The 25,589-nt window shown below is 44.2% G+C and overlaps 1 protein-coding gene across 1 annotated transcript in view; it reads left to right on the top strand.

Moving 5' to 3' along the window:
- Positions 1 to 15,630, top strand: part of LOC128333057 (uncharacterized) — a 108,790-nt gene extending 93,160 nt beyond the window's left edge. The window contains exons 5-8 of the mRNA XM_053268126.1: positions 3,152 to 3,249; positions 3,765 to 3,833; positions 7,865 to 7,904; positions 13,194 to 15,630. Coding sequence (XP_053124101.1) covers positions 3,152 to 3,249; positions 3,765 to 3,804 — 138 coding nt within the window. The 3' untranslated portion in view covers positions 3,805 to 3,833; positions 7,865 to 7,904; positions 13,194 to 15,630. The remainder of the gene's footprint in view (positions 1 to 3,151; positions 3,250 to 3,764; positions 3,834 to 7,864; positions 7,905 to 13,193) is intronic.
- Positions 15,631 to 25,589: the final 9,959 nt, after the last annotated feature.

Raw genomic sequence — 25,589 nt, 5'->3', positions numbered from 1 at the left:
ACACATGCAGCAACGTGGAACAGGTGCTCCACCACCCACATTTCACTGCATGGTATGTGAGCCAGTGTTGCTGTTTAAAAAAAAAAAAACTATTTGAATAAAATCACAAATGGAATATTAATGATTAGTACACCCCCCCTTCCCATCAGTACTAGTTTTAATACTGGTTTTATTTACTATTTTTAGTTTAGTTTTGTTTTGTTTACTCTCCTGTCTTTGCAGGCTTTTAATTAGAATGAATTTTAATAATTTTAAAGCTTGTTGTAATATCTATTTTTTATTGTCATGTATGTTAATTTGCAACTTTTAAATATTTTAAATTTTGTATGCCGCCTAGAGATGTACATATCAGGCGGTATAGAAATATGATGATACCTAGATAGATATTTTATCCACCTGCCACCTAAATGGAAGAACTATTCTGCAAGTCTTTTCTGTCTGTATTGTCTTATACATAGTAATGTTACACTGACCATATTAGCCATATTAACAAATAGTGTGGTACCTTCATTTTTGACAGTGTCTGTCACTTGTAATTTCTCTACATTTAATCTTTGGGTGCTCCAAATTAAAATGGAAGTTGACTATTCATTTGGCTTGGATGATGAAGACACAGCAACACCAGCCAGCAGGCTGCAGCACATAATTAAGATTAATGTGGGTGAACATTGTGAGTACCTGGTCAAATTTGATTGGTTCGTTGAACTTCTGAAATAAAGCTTGACTATTTCTGGAACAAAATCAAAGCTGTTCATATGGCTTGGAGAGAATTCTCAGCTAATTGGGATTTTAACATACACTAGAAAATGTGACATTCTTTGCAAAATCTTAAGAAGAAGGCTTAGGGAAAGTGTGTAGCATTATGCAAAATATGCTTGTAGTGATGGGAAGGATTTGAGAGAGGACTAGACCTCACTTAGAGCAATTGCTGGGTGGGTGGAACTTTCCTAATAAGGGGGAAAGCCTGGGAAAGCAAAAAAGAAGGACCAGTCCAGAGGACTGGGCAGGAACTTCACTCACAGCACTGGCATAGTGAGGATGCTGGTGGCCCTGTCCACCCTGCTGCCAGTAACCCACACCACCCCAGCCATGTCTCCTGCATCTGACATCAGATGCAGGGTGTGTGGTCATGTTATTAAACAGGGCTGCGTGCCCCTTTTGGAAGTAAAATTTGGCCAGCGCCATGTTTTCAGCATGGCCAGGATGGCTTCTCCCTGCTTGCAAAAGCAGGGAGAGGCATTCTTGGTGAGGCTGGGAACCCAGCACTGGGTGAAACTTCTCAGAAATTGAGCCATGCAGCTCCATTTTTTTAGAAGTTTCAGCCAGCACTGGGCTCCCAGTCTGTCAGGGAACACTAGGGTTGTGCAAAAAACCAGTTTGCCTGGTTCAGTTCAAATTTGAACTGGGGTGGGGAGGTTCGGTTTTTGCTTTTCTCAAAAAAACCCTCCCCAGTTTGGTTTTAATTCAAACCAAGCTCAAACTGACTCAAACCAGTTCAAACTGGCTTGAGCCTCAAAAACTGGGTTGAGTGGTAAGCACCCATGGGTGCCAACTACCACTCAAACCCCAAAGCAATAGGACACTGCTATGATTTTTAATGATTTTTTGGGGGGGAAATATTGCCCATTATTCCCTATGTGGAGTACCTAGGGATGAAAAAGTGGGGTGGGTGGTAGGCACCCAGGAGTGCCTATCACCCACCACACCCCAAAGCAGTCAGAAACTCCTGCAATTATTGGTGATTTGTTGAAGTATTTTTCATTCATCCCATAGGGAATAATAGGGGTTTGAGCCATCTCCATCCCCCCTGTTTGGGGGTGCTAGGGCATCCCTAAGTGGGTCTGGTGGCATGGCAGGGATGGCCTCAACTGCCCCCAGGCACCCTCAAGTTGATAGGAATTCTTGTACTTTATTTAGGAATTTTTAAGGAATAAATTTTGCCTACATTAGAAAGCATTGAGTGACCTTTCAACTACTGGCCCAGAAAAGACTCACCCACTGCTTTTCCTATGTAGCCCTGACAGCCAGGTGGAACATGTGTGCCATACTCTGTATATTGACACACTCGATCACTGACTCTATGGCAGCGGTCATGCTGGAGCCATTGTCCGTGACAATGATGCCCGGGAGAGGTGTTGAAACCTGCCAATCCACTCCTCCATCTGGCGGCCAAGTACAGCCGCCACCTCCTCCTTGGTGTGCCTGACATCCATGGTCTCCACATGCAGGATGGCCCACCTGTACCGCAATGCAGTGGAAGATGCGCTGGAGCCAGAGGCAGAACCCAAGGAGGTCTTCTCTCCCTCTGGACCCCACCAGTGAGGGCCAGGAAAGCAGCGTGCATTCCGCTGACACTGGTCCAGAGATCAGTTGTGAAATGCACGCTGGTGCCAGGTGGTGCCGCCCACAGCATGCCTGACACAAGTTCCCTGCACCACCAGTACAGGGAAGGGACCACGTTCTGGCTGAACATGGTCATTGAGGGGATTGTGAAGTCTGGCACAAGGTACTGGAGAATCTGGCAGAAGCCGGAGTTATCAATCACCTGGTAGCCATCATCACCCCTGTGAGGCAGGTGAGGCAACGAGGGTGGATAAGGCAACGATGAGGCGATGGGTGAGGCTCACCCACCGCTGTCACCCATTCCCCCCCCTCCATCCTGCATGGAAAAAGGGCCCAGCTTCACTGGCAGAGGAGGGACAGGCCTCCTCCCCACAACCTCAGCAGACCCTTCCTCATGGGACCCAGACTGGGAGGACGACCCAGCACTGGACTCGAACACTGCCGGGGCATCCAGGGGGGGTTACTGAGCAGTGAAAGAAGCAGTGGAGGGACCCCAAGAAGGAGGGAAAATCTGGCTATGCTGCCAGCTGTCACATCCTCCCTCCCCTCTGCCTCCTTCAACCCTGCCACGGAAGGAGCTGTGGCAGGGGAAAAAACCTCGCAACACAAGCCTCCAGCACCACTGGTGGTGCACCACCTAGCACTGCACCCACCACAGGTCTAGTAGGGCTTCACCCTCCTCCGGCGCTGGCAGCAGGCTGCGGGTAGTCCAGCCTGCACACAAACACCTCACTTGGGGCAAAGGGTTCTTCAGTGGGGAAGACTGGGTTCTCAGCCTCCTCATGGTGTCCTCGTCTCTGCCCCACAGGCACAGCCCCAGCCTCTCCCACCTCTGCCTGGCAACCTGCTGCGAGCCCTGCTCATAAGACAGCACTCAGACATCTCTCAAAACAGGAAAAAGAACAGGTCGGAGATTTTAAATAAGGCCAAAAAAGGGCCAAAATATATTATTGGGGGGGCCAATTGGGGAGGGAAACCTTTTTGGAGGAAAAAATAGCCAATTGGGGTGGAGGGAAACCTTTTTGGAGGGAAAAATAGCCAATTGGGGTGGAGGGAAACCTTTGGGGGGGAGCCAATTGTGGGAGAGAAACCTTTTGCAAAAAAATCAGAAGGGGTGGTGGTGGCAGGAACCTTTAAAAGAGAGAGAGAGAACCTGGGGTGGCAAGAACCTCTTAAAAAACCAGATGGAGTAGAGGGGACCTTTAAAAAGGGGGGGGGGTTAAAGAAAAACCTTTACCAGCCTTTTACCAGCCCTTTAAAAAATGGAAAAACCTAAATTAAAACTATTAAATGTTTTTAAATTTTTATATTTAATTTTTTTTAGATTTTTAAATTTTTAATTTTAATTAACCCTAAATAGGCCAGTTTTAAATAACAAAAACTTCTTTTAACCCTCTTCTTCTGGTTCTTCTGCCCCACAGTGGTCAAGGCAAGGACAAAAAAAGAGACCAGTGGCAGTAGAGGCGGGTACACAGCACACGACGGCACAGGTGGGCACAGCCGGGGGCACGGGGGAGGGCAGAATGAGCTGCTTTCCAGTGACTCACCCGCCCAAACAAACAACTTAAAATAAGAACTGTGAAAATAAGTTAAAAGGCTGGCTGGCTGGCTGGCGGTAAGGCTGTGTATGGGAATAGAGGGAGGACAGAAAGGGGCTGCTGGCAGCAGGCAGCCACAAAAAGAGGGGGGAGAAGGGGGGGGAGAAAGGGGTGAGGGGAGGGAGGGCACACAGGAGAGTAAACAAACAAACAACAAACACAGGGTTTAAAGTTTAAAGGGACTGGGATAGAGAGAGAGAGAGAGAAAGGGGTCGGAGATAAACAAAAAAAAAACACAGAGAGAGTGAGAAAGTGAGCAAGCGAGGGCAGCATGACAATGAATGCAGTGGGTGGGGGGAAGGGCTGTCAGGGCCTTGCCCCAGGACAGGTGGGCCCTGGCCAAAAGAACTGTCTGGGATGGGATGCATTCACACAAACACTTAAAGAAGAAAGGAGGAAAAACCACAATAAAGAGCAAGCGGGGGGGCAGCAGGACAATGAATGCAGGGGGGCGGGGCTGGCAGGGCCAGGCACCAGTGGCCCCTGGCCAAACAAAGGAAGGAGAGAGAGAGAGAGACAAAAGCAGAAGGGGAAAAAACACAGACTGGGTAAAGGTTTAAATCAGAAGAGGACACAGGACAGGACATGGGACAGAGAGAGAAGGCAAGGAATGGAACAAAGGGGGGCAGGGGATGGGACCATAAAAGCAGCACAGCTACTGCAGCAAGGACTCACCAGCAGCTACAAAGAGCACACAGGCCAGATCCAAGCAGCAACCAACTGCAACCAGAGAGAATTTTTTAGGCCAGAGGCTTGGGTTTAAATTGGTTTGAAACTCCCTCCTTTGGGAGCCCCCACCATTGCACTCCCCCTGGCCAATAGGGTGCCAGTTCTCAAGGACTGGCACCACTGCAGAGCCTACCAGAGAGCCCAACTCATCTGACCAATCACAGAATCAATAGCTCAGCCAATGCAAAGTCAGAAAATTGAGCAAAACAAGTCTCATAAAATGGAGGACAGCAGAATCAAGCAAAACTAGTGTCACAAAATGGAGGACAGTACTCAGGCAGACCTATAATGGACCCTAGAAGCTTCAAACTGGTTCGAACCGGCTCGGTTAAAACCTGTGGGAGTTTGATTCGAACTTGGACCAGCACTCCAAAACCACCACCCCTGGTTCAGTTTGAGTTTTAGCCATCGAACCGAACCCGTTTGTGTTCAAACCGGTTTGCGCATCCCTAGGGAACACCTCTCTCTGCCTTTGCAAGTAGGGAGAAGACATCCCAGCCATGCTGAAAACACAGCGCTAGCCAAATTTTATTTCCAAACGGGGTACACAGCTCTGTTTGCTAATGTATCCACACCCCTCAGACACAGAGGTGTAGCTGGGGCATCAGGCACAGCCCCTGGGACATGATGGCCTGAGTTCTTGAACCCATTCACTCACTGGCTGCTATGCCCCTTCTCACAGCCATCAGCAGAAAAAGAGAAAGCTTTGTTCTGTTTGTTCTGTCCCAAGAGTGTCATGAGGAAGCAGCTGTCTGAGAAGCTGCTGGTGAAATGGAACTTTCCATAGAACTATGAGTATTAGAAATATGCTTATTAGATCAGATTGCTTAGAGACTCAGACACAGACACAGGTCACCACAGGTTTCCATCCATGTGGCGGTTGTTTGGTATGCCATTTAGCTGTCCACACCAAAGAGGTTCATCACCCCATTACTGGCATATTTACATCACTCAAGTTCTTTGCGACATGCGGACCAGGGGAATTGTATATGTTGTTACCTGCTCATGTGGTAAATGGTATATCGGCAAGAGTGAGAGATGTGCACGTGTGAGGATTGCCGAACATAGGTCCAGGATCAACCTGAGGGTGATGGATGCACCCCTGGTCCGTCACTTTGTTGAATTTCAGCATTCTGCAAATGACATCCGGTTTTTTGTATTGTATGTACTGTACACCAGAGGCATCGATTTGCACTTGAAGATGTCCAACAGTCCCTTTTGCAAAGAAAAGCCTTCCTTTTCTTTGTATACCAGACTTTGGAGCCGGTTGGGCTCAATACCAATTTAGACTTGTCTTGTTATCTATAGGACTGCCCTACCCTGATATCCTGATCTTTGGACAGAGGACGCACACCCCGTTTTCTATTTGCTTTCTGCCGATCAGCACCAGACCATTCCAGTTCCCCGCCGCTTCATTTCCCTAATATTTCCTGACAGGTGCTGCATGTCCCCTGCTCCCCCCGCTTTTTAGACATCTTTGTCTTTACCTGTATTACCCCCTCCTTCCTTCCATCTTTCTGTTCGTTCCCTGTCAGCATCTATTCTCCTGTCCTAATCAGGCAGGATTTATGGTCTTGTATAATATAAGATCACGTGCTCTTTTGCCATGCTGTACCTTTGCGCTGCTCTACCATTATATACAACTTCTTTGCTTTTGGGCCATTATAGCTCTTAGCCAGTGGACTGATCCTTTTGGATCAATTATCTGTTAAATATATGAGTGAGGAGATAAAATTGTTACCCAATGGGATGATAAGTGGGACGTTTTAGTCACAATGCTTGAGAGAGACTATTCTATTTGATGTCTCAGCTCTTTGCAGCTCATTCCTGGGGAACCTTTGTCTATAAAGATAGGCAGGGAGTTAATGACCTGTCAACATGTCTTAATTTACATTCTGCTTAGTCACCAACATGCAGGAGCACTTGTTTGGCTTTGATTTAGATGATGTTGCACACAGCTGTAGGGAATGTTTCTATTGGATTGGTATAAATTAAGGAGCTCATATGAGTACAGCAAAGATAGGCTCTGGCAAGCCTGAGAAGTGAGGAACTGATGTAATAGGAGGTTTGTATGTATTTTTACATTGGGGTGTTTTCCCTTGCAGCTATATGCTTGGTGGGGTGAATGTTTGGCTGACTGTATTTATTTATGTTTGATATCTAATAGGCTGATGAAGCATTTTGTGAAACGGCTTGTTTAAATATCCAAACAGAGTCATAATTTACTCTGTAGGATATATACATTTTGTCATATGAAGGTCGGATTTATCTGTATTGGCATGTGGAGGCTGATACATGCTGCCTTTGCAACATATTCATCTCACAGCACTCTACAGCTACTGCCTGAGATTTATTGAACTTGAATTCTACCGAGGCAATGCCCACAGCTGGACTTTATTTCTGGAGTTTGTACTTCTTAACCCTTGTACGGATGCAACTGAGACAGCACCACTGAAAGTATTTTCATTACATGGCAGCCGCACTCAGTAACTGTCCTCCTTTTTAAAAAAAAGTTTATATCCCGCTCTTCCTCTGAGGAGCTCGGAGTGGTGTACATGGTTATTTTTATCCTCACAACAACCCTGTGAGGTAGGTTAGGCCAAGAGATATATGACTGGCCCATAGTACATTTTGTCCCTTAGTACTGGCTGAAATTAGTTCTTAATTCTTAATTCATTATTTTCATTCTGTTGTTGTATTTCCTTGGTAACTGGTTATGTTATATATATATATATATCGCTTTATGTTATGGATTTTAAAGATCCAACATGGTGGTTTTTACGGTCCTTGAGCTTCATAATCGGTTTCAGTATTTAGGTTATTCACTCAAGTTTTGCAGATTTTTAACTCTGTATGAATTCCATGGCTTTATTTCAGCCTCTCCTTTGATGTCAGCCAGTCAGGGACAGTCAGCTCAGAGCCTTGTCCATCTCATTTTGTTCCTTTGCAGCTCCACATTTGTTTTGCCCAGTATTATCTTCATAAGATGGTCTTTGTTATTATCCTTTGTTTTAAATATTTGTTGTTATCTATAATCTTTGGTTCTAGTTATTATGCTTCTAACCATTGTTTGGTTGGTCATTAGTATATATTTTCAACAGTTGTATTCTAATAAATGATCTTTTTAATATACTTTCTGCTCTAGTCACAGGTGGGTTTTTCTCTTTTTTGTTTTTGCATGGGAAAATGGGAAGGCTGGAGCCAGCAAGAAAACCCCTGCCTGTGAGTAATAAGGTAGGGACCAGTTCAGTTAGACACACGAGGAAAGTTAATTTTCTTTATTGTATTGCTTGAATCTCAGTTGCCTGGTTAATGAAAACTCTCTTTCTTACAATCTGTATTATGAAGAGACAATTGTTCTTATTGCATACTCTTGTTTTTCTTTTAATCTAACATCCAATAATAAACTATTGTTGGTGAAGTGTGCTACTCTTCAATTTGGGTCAGCCTTATTCAAACACCTCTGGAGGCCTAGGGATACTCAGCCCCTTCTAGGGAGGGTTTAGCCACTTTACCCCCCAGGAATCTTATATGGAGAGAGTTATATGTCCCACATTAAAATAAAGTGGATGATTGCAGCCTACTGTGAATCCCTTAAAGTCAAGGATTCACGCAAGTGAACTCCCCCCGCCCTCCTCTAGCTCTGCTGAATTTGGCTATACATTTTATTGATTTGAATTTATTTAAATTTGAATAGCATATTTTTGAATTTGCTTATTTTAATAGCATATTTTTGTATATTTCCAGCACAAAGAAAGTTACATAAAGAATAATTGCAGCACATGAACAACATCCAAACACAATGCCACAGGAAGAAAATCACATGCATTTGCTCCAGGGAAGAGAAAACAGCATGAATGCAAGCAAAGGCAAGCTGATTTTAGAAAGAGCCTCAGTTCCAGACAAATGGAAACAATTTGCTCTTGCAGCCATGATCCCATAATGTTGGATATTCTCTGTGGTGAGAGAATTCCTTTCTCATTATAGCAGAGTGCACAGAGGCACAGCACAGCGGTAGTTTAGTTAAGCATGTGTGTATACTGAGAGGAAAGTAACTTGGAGCCAATTCATAGTTTCAAATCAATATAAAAGGCATTTATTAAGGAACTCCATTCTAGATAGGAAAGTGAGGATTTAGGATCTCTAATCTATCTATCTAGCTGGATGCAGATATATTCTGCACATATGGTGCAGGGAGAGAAGCTTGCCATGTTGCAAGGTAGGAGACCAGGTAGGGAAGAGAGAGAGAGGAAGGAAGTTGAATCCCTGAGATTAGCAATCTACACATCAAAGGGATAGCATCAGAGCAGTGGAGAAGTGATGACAAATGTCTTGACCCTCTAGCCCTCTGACTTACTAGTCTGTCCTCCACTGTCTGAGACAAAGAGACAGCGCAAAGTCCGTTAACTTCCAACACATAATAGATAGGAGCATACATGATAGAGCATACTTATTTCCCTCTCCTGCTTTTTCCTCCAATTATAATCCTAAACTGCATTTAATATATTTTGAAAGTATCTTTCCATTCTCTACTGCTGCAAAGGCCACAGTTCAGCAATCCCTAGCACAAAAGGATTAATTCAAATAAAAGGATAGCAGCTTTGGTATTTTTCCCTTATCAGAGGGTTTGTTGTATCAAAACAAACAAATAAAATGTTTCCAGGACAACAGGTACAGAACTCACTGTATCCAGGATCTGTCGTCGTCTGAGCTTCATGTCCTAGAGGCCCCCCCACACACACACACACACTCAAACACAATGGCTTTCATTGCATAAGACTACATGAGTCCTGTATGGGAAACAGTTAGGGTGTTGGCCTTTGAGAAAGGCTGGGCTCAAATCCTCACTAATTCATGGAGCTTATTGGATGACCTTGTCCATTCACTGTCTTTCAGCCTAATCTATCACATGGGGTTATTTTAATGATAAAATAGGAGATACTCCAAGAATGCTGCCCTGAACAACTTGAAGGGTGGGATATAACCAGGGCTGCACAACTTCAGCCCTTTGGCTGTTTTGGGACTACAGCTCTCATCATCCCCAGCCACAGTGGCCAATAAGTGGGTATGATGGCAGTTGTAGTTCAACAGCAGCTGAAGTTGCAGCTGAAGTTCTGCAACCCTAGATATCATTGTGATGCAATTATATAATTTTATTACTAATAGTCTTAATATGCTTCCTTGTCCCCATGCCCCTCCCCAAGTTGAATTAGGCACATTGATGGCTCTGTATAAATTATCATTAAAAACAAGAGCAAGTATAGTGTATGCAGGAGTGTAGTGAGGCTGGAGTGGGCCCTGGAATAACAAGTTGTTCTAGTAAGAACTAATCTGCCTACTTTCCTTTCACTATCTCTACATCTGGACTAAATTTGGTTCAAATTGAGGTCCACAAGTTAGAACACTTGTGTCTCAAGTGTTCATGCATCCCCCATCTTGGTCAGGGTTGATAACATCATTACAAACTACAACACTGAAGTATCCCTGTGTGTCACTGACTACAACTGTTCCAAATTTGGTTCAAATTGGTTTAACAGTCCTCAAGTTAGTGTACCTGCACCTCAAAAGTTCAAACATCCGCCATCTTGGATTGGGATGGATGACATCATCACAAACTACTCCACTGGGGCATCCCTATGTGTCCCTACAGCTGTAGCAAATTTGGTTCAAAAGTTTATGCGTCTGCCATCTTGGGTGGATCACACAAACTATGCCACTGAGGTGTCCCTGTGTGTCAATCACTACAACTGTACCTAATTTGGTTCAAATCGGTTAGACAGTTAGTGCACTTGTGCCTCAAAAATTCACACGTCTGCCATCTTGGTTCAGAGTCGATGATATAATCACAAACAATGGCTTTGAGGTTTCCCATGTGCCCCTACAGCTGTAGCAAATTTGGTTCGAATCGGTGAGGCTAATTGTGCCACATGTTAGCCCAATTGCGCCTCAAACATTTATGTGTATTGTTGGGAATTCTCTCTGGTAAGAGATACCTTTCTAATATAGCAGAATGCACAGAGGCACAATACAGCGGAGTCTGCCCAGGCATGCGTGTATGCTGAGAGCAAAATAACTTGGAGCCAGTTCATAGTTTTTAATATAAGGAGTATTTATTAGTGAACTCCATTGTAGATAGTAAAGTGGAGAGCTAGTATCTCTAATCTAGCTAGCTAGCTGGATGCAGATGAATGCATCTCTGCACACATGGTGCAGGGAGAGAGGAGCTTGCATGTTGCAAGGAAGAAGAAAGGGAAGAGAAGGAAAAGGAAGTGGCAGGCAGGCAGGCAGTCCCTAAGAGTAGCAATCTACATACCAAAGGGATAGTGTCAGAGCAGTAGAGAAGGGATGACCAATGTTTTGAACCCTCTGGCCCTCTGACTCACTAGTCTGTCCCCCTCTGTCACTAAAACATGAGCTAGAGCAAAGTCCTTCGCTTCCAACATGTATGACATCTTGAATTGGGGTGGATGACATCATTACAAATTACACCATTGAGGTGTTCCTGTATGTCACTCACTACAACTGTACCTCATTTGGTTAAAATCGGTTAAAAAGTCCACAAGTTAGCCCACTTGCATCTCAAACATTCATGCTTCCACCATCTTGAATCATCACATACTAAGCCATTGGGGCATCCCTATGTGTCCCTACAGCTGTAGCAAATTTGGTTCAAATCAGTTAGGCAGTTCACAAGTCAGCGCATTGGTGCCTCAAAAGTCTAGGTGTCTGCCATCTTGAATCGAGATGGACGACATAATAAACTTTGCCACTGAGTTGTCCCTGTATGTCACTGACTACAACTGAACCTAATTTGGTTCAAATCAGTTAAGCCATTCACAGGTTAGCTCACTTGCGCCTCAAACATGCATGTGTCCACCATCTTGGATTGGGGTAGAAGACATCACCACAAACTATGCTGTTGAGGTGTCCCTATGTGTCCCTACAATTGTACCCAATTTGGTTCCTATTGGTCCAGGCGTTGCGAAGTTGATGGGGGGTGGGGGACACACGGAATGCTGGGTGATCTCATAAGCCTACTGGAAAATAGGCTAAAAAGTGAAGATGGACTGCTGCCCTACTTACTACTTCAGGGAGGTGGGAGGGGGAGAGCAAAGAGCAAGCTGTTGCTCAACTGGTGGGCCATCTGTCCCTCAGGGCCCAGGGACATCCCCCCCCCTTGTTTAATTATAGCTATGTCTTTAGTTATAAGAGAGAAATAGTTGTACTTAAACCTTCAAATCCCTGCTCACCTGCAAAGTTTCCTCAGTGACCTTGAGCAGTTGCTTTCTCTCATCCATACTTATTACACAGGTACAGGAGTGCCTGTGTTTTATAGGCGGAGAGGTAAAAAGTTATTTCACCCCAACCCTCCCGACCTTCTGCGGCTTTTCAAAGCTTTCCCTTTGCAGTATTTGTGCTAGAACAGGCATTTCTAAACTCAGAATTGACTGCTGAACAAGTGTGTTGGTTTTTAAAAAATTAATCTGTGGGGAAATGGCTCAAGCAAAATGAGCAGAAGTGGGGTAAGTGTTGTGATTTCATGTGTGCTTTTCCAACTTCTGCTCCTCATAATTGAGCCATTTCCCACAGATCAATTTTTTAAAAATTGACACAGTTGTTCAGCAGTCAATTCTGACTTCACTTTTTAGCCCACTTTCCAGTAGGCTTATGAGATCACCCGGCATTCCATGTGTCCCTCCCATCAACTTAGCAACACCTGGACCAATAGGAACCAAATTGGGTACAGTTGTAGGGACACATAGTGACACCTCAACAGTGTAGTTTGTGGTGATGTCTTCTTCTAGAACAGGCTTCCCCAACCTGAGGGCCTCCAGATGTTGCTGAACTACAACTCCCAGCATACCCAGCCACAAGGTATGCTGGGAGTTGTAGTTCAGCAACATCTGGAGGCCCGCAGGTTGGGGAAGCCTGTTCTAGAAGACTAGTGAGCTAATAGCATCCATTTTACAATGAGAGGTTTAGCTCCATAATAGCAAAGCCAAGACTGACTCAGTTTCTTTGGGGAAAGTGTCATAGCCGAGTGCTGTGTGGTGAGCAGATTGGCAAGCATTGGGGGGAGAGGCCCCCAAGCTGGTGAGGGAGGCTGGGGTGGGGTGGTACCTATTGGCGAGTTCCATGCCCCAGGTGAGATACTGGCATAAAGGCTCTCCTATCGGGAGGAGCCTGCTGCCACTGAGCCAGCGGGTCCATCAACAGGTGCACTGCCATTGCTGCCGCCCCGTGCGGAGCCTGGCAATGCGGGGGGCTCTTCTGCCAGTTAAGCTGCTTCCATGGCAGGGGTGGAGGGCAAGGGTGCTGCCAGATTTTCCCTTCCTCTTGCGCGCGCATGCCAGAGAGAGAGAGAGAGAGAGAGAGCATTGTTTATTGATCGTTGTATTGGACATATTTGTTATTCTTATTTCTGCTAGCCAATGGCCATAATAAAATTGATAATGATGATATGAGAGAGAGAGCGTGCGCGAGAGAGCCAGTCAGCCATATTCGTCTGTTATGTTTTTACAGTTGCCGCTAAAGAAGAACACCACTTGAAATGCATCAGGCTACAGAAAAGAGAATACCAGTTTATTTAGCACCTTTGGGTTTCTTTCTATTTTCTATGGTGGGGAGGAGTTTAACATGGCCATGGGCAGCAGCCTTTTAGCTAAGCTCCCAGCATCTTTTTAGTTTTAGTTTTTTATTTTCTATTTTAGCTCCTCTCTTATCTTATTTTTTACCAATTTAAACTAGCCTGAACAATTCTATCTTAAATAATTGAGTTTTAGGCTGGCTTTAAGCCCCCAACTGGTTAGAATGACTGAACATACTCCTGCCCATGAGCAGAGGATGGGGGAAAAGAAATGACTGAGAACAAGTCCTCCTGCTGAAGTGGACCAGCAGAGATTACCCAAACAGTCTAGAATTGATTTCATTTATCATGGGCAAAGTCAGTCATTTATCTTCTATTCCCCTTCAAAACAGATTTAATCCCCTTGAGGAAGCAAGCCCCCTCCCAGTGCCTCCCTCTAAGAAAATGACTGAAATGCTAGATTGCTCACAAGAGGACTACAACCCTCCCTTGCCTTCTGGCAAAGAACTGGGTGACTTATTTATGCAGCAATGTGCTCTTATTACTGGTACCTTTGACCATCTCACAAAGATTTTGTAGCGACTGGAAAATAAACTTGACTCTATATAACCACCTGAACGCTTCTCTTACATCCGCTCTAACAAGCTCGACCTCTTAAGGAAATTAAGTGCACTTCGCATACCTGGTTTGACCAGGAATGCCTCGAGGCCAAGAGGAAATTAATTTATCACTTTAAATTGTATAGCAAAGGCACCTCTAACATTGCACCACAAACTTTAGTAACCCTTAAGAAGCAATATAAGATCCTTTTAAGAGATAAGAAACTCCAGGCCAAAAAAGAGGACTGGGCTGACCTCATTGCCACTTCTAAACTTAAAAATCAGATTAGATTCTGGAGGCTAATCTCATGTCCTTTAGGGAGGGCCCCTTCAATTTCTAATTTGGCAAGTCCGGCTGGGATATGGGAACATCATTTTTAAATATTCTATGAAAAAGAGGGCTCCCACACAGCTATATTTGATTATAAGACTTCCAAGCTGGAGCCCAGTCACTGTCTCAGAAGTTGAAACTTTGGTTAAAAAATGTAAGATGGTAAGGCTTCTGGAATTGACTGTATTACAGTTGAAATTATTCGCAACTCAATTGGTGGGCTCCTCTTCTTGCTTCCCTTTTTACCTTCATAGATACTACTGCAAAAATTCCTGAGGATTGGGGTGTTTCGGTAATAGTCCCAATTTACAAGAAAGGATCAAGGGAGGATCCTAATAACTATCATCCAATTAGTCTCCTTAGCATTATTAGTAAACTTTACGCTAGACACCTCCTGGGGAAATTATAGGAATGGCTGGATACTCAGGACATCTTATCTGTTGAACAAGCGGGATTTCGAGAAGGATACTCTACAACTCAGCAAGTATTTATTTTACAATACCTAACTGAGAAATATTCCTCCCTGCCCAAGTCCTCCCTGTATGCTGCGTTTATAGACTTTAAAGGAGCTTTCGATTCCCTTTCCAGAGAGATACTCTGGACGAAGTTAAAGGAATCATCTATAGATCCACGTTTACTTTTGTTTATCTACAATCTTCATCAGAACACCTGCCTCAGAGTGTGGTGTAGTAGGAAAGGGCATCTCTCGTCTGAGATACCTACTTATAGAGGAGTATGACAAAGTTGTATTCTTGCCCCTGTTTTATTTAATTTTTATATAAATTCAATAGTTTCTCATCTGAATAATCTTGCTCTTCATCCCCCTAAACATGCAAATAGGCAAGTTTCATTATTGCTTTATGCTGATGATATTGTCCTTTAATGTCAAACCAAGATAGGGCTAAGCCATGCTTTAACTTCCCTGAGCATCTATACTGTGAAGGAGGCCATTGAGGTAAACTATACCAAGATTAAGGTGATGGTATTTGCAAAACACCCAAAAATGCTGGGGAGTGTTGGTGGTGCTGGTCCTGGGGACGGGATTGGGCTTTTATATTGGTGAGTAGGAAGGGGGTGAGAGATGGAGAGCAGAGGATTAGAGGTTAATGAAGGGAGGTGGAGGATTCAGACAATGGTAGGGGAAGGCAGATATGGCAATAGGCGGAGGATATCAGGGAGTAGGGCCCTTAGATACCCCCTTAGAGGGCTTGGAACTTTTCTAACCTTTGCACTGTTTTGAGGGAGAATGGGAGAATGGAGGAGATACACCTGACATTGATGTTATGTAATGCCAGATCCATCATTAATAAGACCAACACCTTGCAAACATACTTTGTGGAGGCAAGTGTTGATCTGGCGTTTGTAACTGAGACCTGGGTGAGGGAAAGCGAGACAGTCGCCCTTATTGAATTAACCCCACCTGGGTTTAAAGTTCTTCATAAGTTGCGGGCCAGGGGTTGGGGGGGTGGGGTTGCTGCCCTTATCCGAGAAGATTATTCTTATAGTGAACTCCCCGCCCCCGAGATCCCAGGAATTGACTGTGTGGGTTTAAAGTGGGACGTTGCTGAGAATCTAGCTATCTGGATGGTGTATCGACCACCTAATGCACTGCCAGAGGCTTTGCACGGTCTGATGGAGGCGGTAGCAGGGTGGGCTCTGAAGTACCCAAGGCTTTTAGTTCTTGGTGGTTTCAGTGTTCACGTCGATGATCCGGTCTCTACACAGGCACAGGAGTTAGTGTCAGCTATGATGTCCTTGGGACTCTCACAATTTGTTACGGGTCCTACGCATCAATTGGGTCACACCTTTGACCTGGTTTTTGGGATGGGATTAGAGGTGTGTCTGTTTTCAATTGAGAGGGTGCCATGGTCAGACCATTATACCTTGAAGGCACGGCTGGGGGTCACAACCCTGCCCCATTCAGAGGGAAGGCAGGTCTATGTTCACCCGAGAAGATTAATGGACCCGTTAATATTGCAGCATTCTTTATGGGATCCAGTGCCCCTTGATGATTCGCTGGATGCTCTAGTTGCCGACTGGAATAGCCAGCTTTCTGAGGCTATTGATACGATCGCTCTGCGGTGTCTTTTGAGATGTCCCTGGAACCCAGCTCTGTGGTATACCCCGGAGTTGAGGGAGATGAAATGGCATCTCAGACAATTAGAGCGGGGCTGGAAGAGAACCCAGGACAAAACAATGAGAACATCTTATAGCTTATTTATGAGGTCCTATGAGGTAGCGGTGAGGGACATGAAGAAAGAGGTTTTTGGGGCTGCCATCGCATCCGCAAGCTCACAGCCGGCTAAAGTATTTGAGATAGTTCGATCTCTGACAAATTTCTCTGGTACAGATTATGAAGTTAGAGAATTGGGCATTGGCTGTGAGGTTTTTAAGGGCTTTTTTGCGGACAAAATCTTGTCGCTCCTCCGAGACCTCCCACTTGCTTCTGATGCAATTGAGGAATTGAAGGCTCCATGGTTATCTACCGGGCCAATTTTGGAGAATTTTAATCAACTTTTGGAGCCCAATGTTGAAATTTTTTTGAGGGCTATGAGGCCTACCACATGTTCCCTAGATCCGTGCCCCTCCTGGCTGGTGAAGGCCGCCTGGGAGGGGTTGCAGACCTCCCTTGGGAATATTATCAATCTTTCCCTGGAGACAGGGATTTTCCCAGGAGAGTTGAAGGAGGCATTGGTTAGGCCACTTTTGAATAAGCCATCGTTGGATACCTCAGAGCCAGCTAACTACTGCCATCCTTCAAGCCCCCAGAGGCACAGCTAATGTGGCTCTTCATAGAAAGGTTGGGGTTACCACCTTGAAAATGAAAATCTGGTTTTGTATAATCAAATTCTGGCTGCATTTGGTTTTCTTCCCAGTCGGTCTAGCACCTTTAGTGTTAATTGACAGCTTTACATCTAAATGGGAAATAGCTCTGAAAATGAAATTGCGTCATCTGGGCACGTCCCAAAAAAACCTTATAGGGAAGGGTTTAGATCAGGCGATATGTTTTGTCAGACAACGACTATTGTATATAGATCTGCAGGAGGAGAGTGCATGACTACCAAGGAGAATGTATATAGGCTCCCAAAATTTCAGTCACAAATTGGCTGAATATTTAGATCATATGTTTTTACCTAAGTTTGGGAGAGCATTGACCCTTGCACATTTGAATGCCCTTCCTTCTGCACTCTTAGACAGGAAATATAAACAAGACCCATATGCATTGCGTTGTTGCCCTTGTGGCTCAGGGGATATAGTCAGTTGTTCATGTTATATTATGTTATTATGTTATATTATGTTCATGTTATATATATATATATGTTATAACTATCCCTATATTGTCAGTTTTATAGGGATGCTCGTATTAAGTTCATTGCTTCATTGCTCCTCTCTTAAAGAATCATCCTGTCCATATGGATCAATTTTACTTGGATTTTTTGCTGTCAAATTTTAAATCTGTTACCTCTATTAATGTGGCCAAGTTTTGTTTTGTTGCATCCAAATGCCGTAGAGCTTGTATTAGCAATTTGAATATTTTGTAAATTATAAATGTATTCTTTTAAATGTTAAGCTGGTCTAAGGACCATAATAAACTTAACACTAAATTTCTATTTTCTATGTTCTTCCTGCAACACTAAACCCCAACTTTTGCTGTTGCCACCAGCCTACGCAGGTAGTGCATTGGAGCATGGAAGACCTAGCCAAATGGTTATGATTTCATAGGCCAATACAATATCTTAGAGCATGTCCTCATGGCATGAACATAATTGTCCACTGACTTTCCTTGCTTGTGGGGGCTGCTACACCCATAACTATCCCTATAAACTAAAGCGGGGTTTTTTGGTTTTGTTTTACTTTAATTGAATCTTATTGTTGTCAGTGGGGTGGAGATGGGTATAAGCTTCTTGGACAAAGGGTAGGGGGGAAACCCTGCTAATCTTTCAATGCCTTCCTTTCTAATTGGTGGTTTTTTGGGCAATGGAGGCAGACTGAAAAGATTTTGGGGACTGAAAATAAAATAAAACAACATGCTTCTGAAGGTTCTGCCTTTGGATGATGTTTTTGCCAAATCCATTTCTGCTCTGGCCAGAATGTCTTCCTGTCACTGTTATATAAAGGGGAGTGTCAATATTAAAAGAGGTCATTGGAAAGATAAGGTGAAAGCAGATTTTGACTAAATTTCAAAGCACACTTGAGCAGCTGTAATTAGGAACATAGGAAACTGCCATATACTGAGTCAGACCACTGGTCTATCTAGCTCAGTATTGTTTTCACAGACTGGCAGTGGCTTCTCCAAGGTCGCAGGCAGGAATCTCTCAGCCCTATCTTGGAGAAGCCAGGAAGGGAACTTGAAACGTTCCCAGAGCAGCTTCATCCCCTGAGGGGAATATCTTGCAGTGCTCACACATCAAGTCTCCCATTCAGATGCAGCCAGGGCAGACCCTGCTTAGCTATGGGGACAAGTCATGCTTGCTACCACAAGACCAGCTCTCCTCTCCCAATTAAATGGCATGAACAGGAAAATGAGAACAGAAGGCCCCCTGGGAGAGAGAGAATTCATAACATTTGAAGCAAGTTTTTCTTTTAAAATTACTCATCAGCTTCAGCTGTTGGCTAACATGGTCTTTAATTGCAATTTAAATGTTTGCTTTGACTCATCATAAGGTTTCAGAAAAGTAGAGACTAGGATGATGGGCAGTCTGGATAGTTAATAGGACTGGCATGTAAAGAATGTAGGTTGTTAAAGACTGTGCCTTGTGAAAAGAAGGGGTGGAATCCTGTAGGCTTAGATATAAAAAAAGTTACTTGATTTAGGAATTTAGATTATATCAAATTAAAGTCACAATAAGGAGATGAGATCATAAGAATTTGTTGTTTCTTAGTACTTGCAGTCTCTCTGCAAATTAAGCCTGGGAACACTGGAGTGTGTAAAATAAAAATAAAATAAAATAACTGTAGACAGCCAGAAATGGAAAAACAGACAAGCACAAGAAAATCAGTAAAAATGATGGTCAACATTGTTGAACTATAAACTGCTGGTGAAATCCTTATAATGACAGAAGAAGGCTTCTCTCCTTGAATTACATAATGTCACTGTATTTCCAGTTGTCAGAGCTCCTGTACCTTAAGGGTGGGGGGCTACTTAATTTGGATATTATGCAGGAATTTCACCAGTTTGCCACTAAGTACACATTTGACAGGGAGCTATAGCCAGTCACAAGCTCTATAATCTAGGTCAGGGATGGCAAACTTTAGTTATTGGACTACAGCTCCCATCATCCATAGTCACAATGGCCGAGAGCCAGGAATGATCAGACCTTTAGTCTAACAACAGCTGGAGGGCATCAGATTAGTCAGTCTTGATCTATGTGTTTGCAAACGCATTAATTGCATCTTTATTTTTTATCTTTAGCTATGTTACCACACTTACTCACAAACATGTCAACTATCATTGCAAATATGCAATAACAAAAGATTGCAGTCTAGGCACAGGCAAATAATGTTAGCGTAGCCTTGGGGAGCAACAGACTTGGAGACTAGGCTTGTGAAAACAGAAATGTAGTTTACCGAGATAACAGAAGCACAATGCAAAATGGGACTACTTGGTAACCAGTGTCGAGAATAGACAGACAATGCAGGCAAAAATGTAAAGGAACAACTATGTAAGCAAACAAAAGGGAGGCAGAGCAGTTACATAGACCAGGAGAAGGAATGGAGAAGAGAGGGTAAGAAGTGATGGGTTTGAAGAGGTGGAAACCCGATGGAGATCTGGGGTCTCCCTGGTGGAGACCCCAGTTGTTACACCAGAATAACAGGGCCCTATTGTTCCCAATCAGCATACTTAAAGAGTTCCTTAGGTTGATTGGGGTCTCTGTTTAGAAGAGAGGGGAGGGCTCTTGTGGCCTTGAATGCACTCAGGGTATTAACATTTGCTTTGCCCATAATTTCCAGCTTCAGGCAATCACAGAAGCACGGGCCATCACAGTTATGGTGCTCCTACCTTCATACAAATGGGACTGTAACCATGAGCACCCTCACCAGAAGGTGCTCCAACTTCCTAGTTGGTTGGGGAGTCCACAGTTGTTTGGTTAGAGCCCTCCCACTATCATGAAGATGGGCTAATTAAGATGTATAATTAAACAGTCATGTGAAATTCACATAATCCCAAGGAAAGCCATAACCAAACAATACTTAACATTAATGTAGAATTAGGTTCAAACTGCTTCACATACATCACCTTCTTGCAATCTTTACAGCAGACCTGTAAGGTAGGTCAGTGCTGATATCCTCATATTGTAGCTGGGGGAACAAAACCAATGGCTTCAACTTAAGGACACTTAGTGAAATCACAGCAGAGATAGGGTCCTCCTGGTTCATAGCTCTTAACCAATACATAGACCTACTCTTACATTCATATTAACATTTTGTAGTTTAATATCAAAGAACAAATGCTTGCAAGAACATAATTTCTAAAATACCTGAACATTGTTCATTTTTCTGTTATTTAGCACACACATCATTGTAGTGTCCAGTCTCCCCTCCCTCTAAAGAGTTAACCAGACGTGAACCCTTGTCGACTGATAGGCTGGTGACCTGTTGAGAATCCTGCAGGGGCTTGATTCTCAACAGGCAGTTGGGGAGTACAAGGAGAAAGGAAGCCAAGGCTAGTGGCTTCGGAAGCTTAGATCAGGAGAAAGTGGTTTAGTAAGAATTTGTGTTAGAATTTCTGTTTCTTTGGTGTGTGCTTTTGCAAATTCATGATCCTGTTCTATTATTGTTTACCTGTAACGTAATTAAAATAAGAAACATTAGCCTACGCCCAGCCTACCTAGGGTGTTCAAAAGACTCCATAAACATTTAAGCGTGCCTAGACAACCTATTTTTGTAATCTACTAAGAATTTTTGAGTGTATCTAAGAACACTAGAAGCCTCAGGTGGAAGCAGTCTGTAGTAATTGAATAAAACTGTTTTTTTGTTTTTACAAGCCTCTCAGAGTTGATTTTTAACTCAGGAAAAGGGGGGAGGGTAGAAGGGGAATTTATCTGGTGCAAAAGCTTGGTCCTCAAGCACTTGGCAGCTATCATTTTTTCTCTCATCCCATGTAGGCACACACATGGAAAAGAATTTTATTTATTTATTTATCCAATAGCAAAATAAAGAGAGTTTTTTGTGGGATTCCCAGGGAGGTTCAAGCTCTGTCGATAAGAGGGGTGGTGGTGGCGGCAGCATTTTAATTCTACCAGAAATATAGATTACGTAGTTTAGGATAAGCCTAGCCAGACAGCTTATTAGGCATGATCCAGCATTTTCCCCCTCACATGAGCTGCTCTGAGACAAAGGCTTTAATTTGCTACAGTCATTTACAACCAAAATCATAGAAGTGAGTAGATTTCATACAAGTATACCACTGTTTCCTGATACATTTCCTGGCCTGAACCTTGTTTGACTCCTTCATAGAAACTTCACTCAAATGATTTAAGGTCCCTGCAGTGGTTACTGCTAGTTCAGTCTTAACATTCTAAGACACATGGAGGCAATTCTCACAATCGGCCAAAAGCGGGCTAAGGGAGCCTAACTCGCTTTTGGGCGATCGTGTGTTGCAATGGGAACCATGCAGCTCCCGGTAGCAAACCTCCCAAAGTACCCCTCTCCTTAGCAGAGGTTAATGGAGCAAGCACTCCATTAACCTCATCTTTTTGATCGTGTGTCACCGCAGCGCGCGGTGACACACAAGTAGCCCCCCGACCGGGAGGCTGCAAGCAGCCTCCCAAGGTCAGGGTTCTCTCCAGGATGCTCACATGGGGCATCCTGGAACTTCCAGGAGCCACACAGCCCCTGATCCTCGCAGCCCCTGCCAGCTCCTTGACGGGCTGCTGGTTTGATCATCTGCAGGGAAGGCAAGCTAAGCCCGCTCTCCCCGCAAACCCCCTTACTGATCGTGGGAATTGTCTCATAGTTTCATAGTATGGAATTTCCTTTTTAAGTTTCATCTCTAATGCTTCTTAAGGGCTGAAGGCTTTCATCCAAGAATTCATTGTGAGAGTGAAAGACATTTCTGCCTCAACAAAATGGGGAAGTCTGATTTCTATCAATTTCGCCTCCCACACATATACTACAGTACAAACACCCACAGCATCATATGCAATTTCAGAGTTTCCTGATATTCAAATGCAGTTTTCTGGATACTGAAGACTGCAAGGGTTCCAGTGGGAAGGAGGCAGACCTGTTGCATGAAATAGCTTTGCCCATAGTCCTTAGGATCCAAATCTAAGAAGATCAGGTTTCAAATCTACCTTCAGTGAAGGAGGAAATGGAGCTTGTTACACTGAAAATTTATAATCTCTGTTTGTCAGGGCCGGGCAGGGGAGTAGCAAGGAGAGTCAGGAATCAAAATCAGAAGGCAAGCCAGGATGAAGAGATCAGAACTGAAAAGTCAAGCCAGAAATCACAGACAGGAATGTACCAGAACCAAAGAGACCTTGTTCAGACAAAGTGTCAGCCAAAACAGGAAGCCATTTCTAGTCCTTCTGGTTCAAAGGGATCCAATGGCCATCCTGCTTTCAACACAACTTATCAAAGCAGCTTACAACAAAAAAATGAAACATTTAAACTACATTAATAGCTGTGGAGGCTGTAATGACATATTTAAAGATAGGTTGGCTGATAAGGAGGAGGACAGAGAGGGAGAGTGACCTGAGTCATTCAGAGAGAGTCCACTATGAGGCAGGGAAAGGGTGCAGTCAACCCCCTTCCCTGGAAATCTGAGGCCTTGCCCTAAAAAAACAAAACAAAAAAGCTACATAAATTACAAATTTATAAATCCAGTATAAAACTATGAAATATCACAATTTTCAAAATCCTTCCGGAATTATTTTTTTTAAGGTATTCTGCAGCTATGTTAAAATGAAAGGGGGTGGAAAGCCTGTTGGATTCCCCTGAGGAGACAACGGTCTAGTGCTCTTTTCCTTACCTGGCCCATCCAATCTCCACCATCCTAACCCTGCTCCAAATATGGGGCACCCATATTAACATCAGCACCTTTGTTCCCCAGGAACCCTCACTTGATACATCTCTGAGGCAATCACATAAGAGATCATATTTCATAAGAGACTAGATACAGTTATAAATCTAAAGCAACCAGAGAGAAGGCAACCTTGGACTTAATCCTGAGTGGTGCTTTCCAAACTGGGGGAGTGGGTGACAAAATGGAAAATTCAGTTCAATGTAAGTAAGTGTAAAGTGATGCACTGGGGCAAAAAACTCTGACTTCACATATACACTGATGTGGTCTGAGGTGTCGGTGACAGACCATGAAAGGATTTTGGGGTTGTGGTGGACAACTTGTTGAAGGTGTTGACTCAGTGTGTGGCAGCTGTGGAAAAGGCAAATTCCATGCTTGGGATCATTAGGGAATAGGGATGTGCACAAATGGATTTTTTGGTTTCAATTTGTACCCAAATTGAATCAACCTTGATTTGTTTTTGGTCTGAATCTGCCCACTCCGAATCACCCCAGATTCAATTTGTACCTGGATTTTCCAAATCTGAATTGATTTGGGGGGGAGAGGTCATGGGGGCAGAAGAGTGGATTGGGTGTTAGTGCCCAATGGGTGGAAGCTACCACACAAATTTCAAAGAAATTGGGCAAAGGGAGGATTTTTAAAGATTTTTGAAGTTGAAATTTTGCATTTTTGAAGTCTTTAAGCTTTCCCCCAGAGGGAATAATGGGGATTTCAGCAGCCCCATAACTCAACTTGGGGGGCACCAGGGTGTCCCAGAGTGAGTGGTGGTGTAGTACAGATAGGGTGCCAACCTACCCCCCAAAAATCACAAACCCATGGGGCACTGGGTTTTGTTGTTTCTGAGGTGTTCTGAGAGTAGATTCTCTGATAGCAAATGAGAGTGCTACAATCTCTACAACCAGTACACATCACAAACAACAAAACTCAGTGCCCCATTGGCTTGTGGGTTTGGTGGTGGTTGGCACCCTATGTGCACTACACCACCACTCGCTCTGGGCCACCGTGGTGCCCCCCAAGTTGAGTTATAGGGCTGCTGAAATCCCCATTATTTCCTATGGGGAAAGCTTAAAGACACACCAACTTCAAACATTCTTTAAAAATCACCATTTGCCCAATTTCTTTGAAATTTGGGTGGTAGCTTCCACCCATTGGGCTCTACCACCCAACCCACTTTGGCCACAAAATGAATGTCCAAATCTCCAAGTTTTTTGGATCCAAATTGGGGTCCCGATCATTTTGACTTTTGGGGTTTTAAGCAGGAGGTGTCAGAAAAGTTACCACAGAGATAACTGGCTTGTGGCGGCCAAGCGTTTATAGTGACATCGCTTTTTGATCCTTCGATGTCGGTTCTTCCTATCGTTGTGAAGCAGAATTCACCAAGCGTTGGATTGTTCACCCACTAATAGGGAACGTGAGGGGTCTAGACCAGGCCTGCTCAACTTAGGCCCCCCAGCTGTTTTTGGACTACAACTCCCATAATTGTCAGCCACAGCAGCCAATAGCCAGGGATTATGGGAATTGTAGGCCAACATGTGCAGGAGGGCCGAAGTTGAGCAGGCCTGGTCTAGACTGTCATGAGACAGGTTAGTTTTACTCTACTGATGATGTGTTGTTGCAATAGTACTCCTGCTCAGTACGAGAGGAATCGCAGATTCAGACATTTGGTGTATGTGCTTGGCTGAGGATCCAATGAGGCGAAGCTACCATCTGTGGGATTATGACTGAATGCCTCTAAGTCAGAGTCCCCTCTAAACTGCAGCGCTGTGGAGCCTTGGTTGGCCAAGGCTCCGAATAGTTGGGGGCCCCCTGGTCTCCAGTGCGGAGAGCTGTCCACCTCAGGAATGGAGCACAGCCAGAAGGGGGCCGCCTCTTGCCCATAGCACACAGCACATTTGTGGTGAACCTAGTGCTAAATCATTTGTAGATGACCTGATTCTGGGTCAGGGTTTCGAAGCAGAGCAGCTCCCTTGTTGCGATCTATTGAAAGTCAGCCCTCAACAGAAGCTTTTGTCTCCTCCTCCTCCTTCCAGGGAGGGAGACGCAGGTGCGCACCCTTTCTCCAGCGGGCCCGGAGGCACTCCCCACGCAGGGACAGGATGCTGTCTCCGTGTGAGAGAGACCCATAGATGGGTCTTCAGTCTGATCCGGCAGGGCTGTTCTTATGTGCTTATGGGGGTGATTTGTTTTGTACCCAAATCTGGGCAGTTGAGGACAGGGGTGATTTGTTTTGTCTACAAATCACCCAAATCAGCCAGATTTGGGTACAAATCATTTTGTACCCAAATTGTTTCACACATCCCTATTAGGAAAGAGACTGATGATAAAAATGCTAATATTATAATGCCTTTATACAGATCTATAGAGTACTGTGTACAGTTCT

Source organism: Hemicordylus capensis, chromosome 1, assembly GCF_027244095.1.
Source record: "Hemicordylus capensis ecotype Gifberg chromosome 1, rHemCap1.1.pri, whole genome shotgun sequence".
Classification (NCBI taxonomy): Eukaryota; Metazoa; Chordata; class Lepidosauria; order Squamata; family Cordylidae; genus Hemicordylus; species Hemicordylus capensis.
This window is presented reverse-complemented; position numbering and strand designations above follow the sequence as displayed.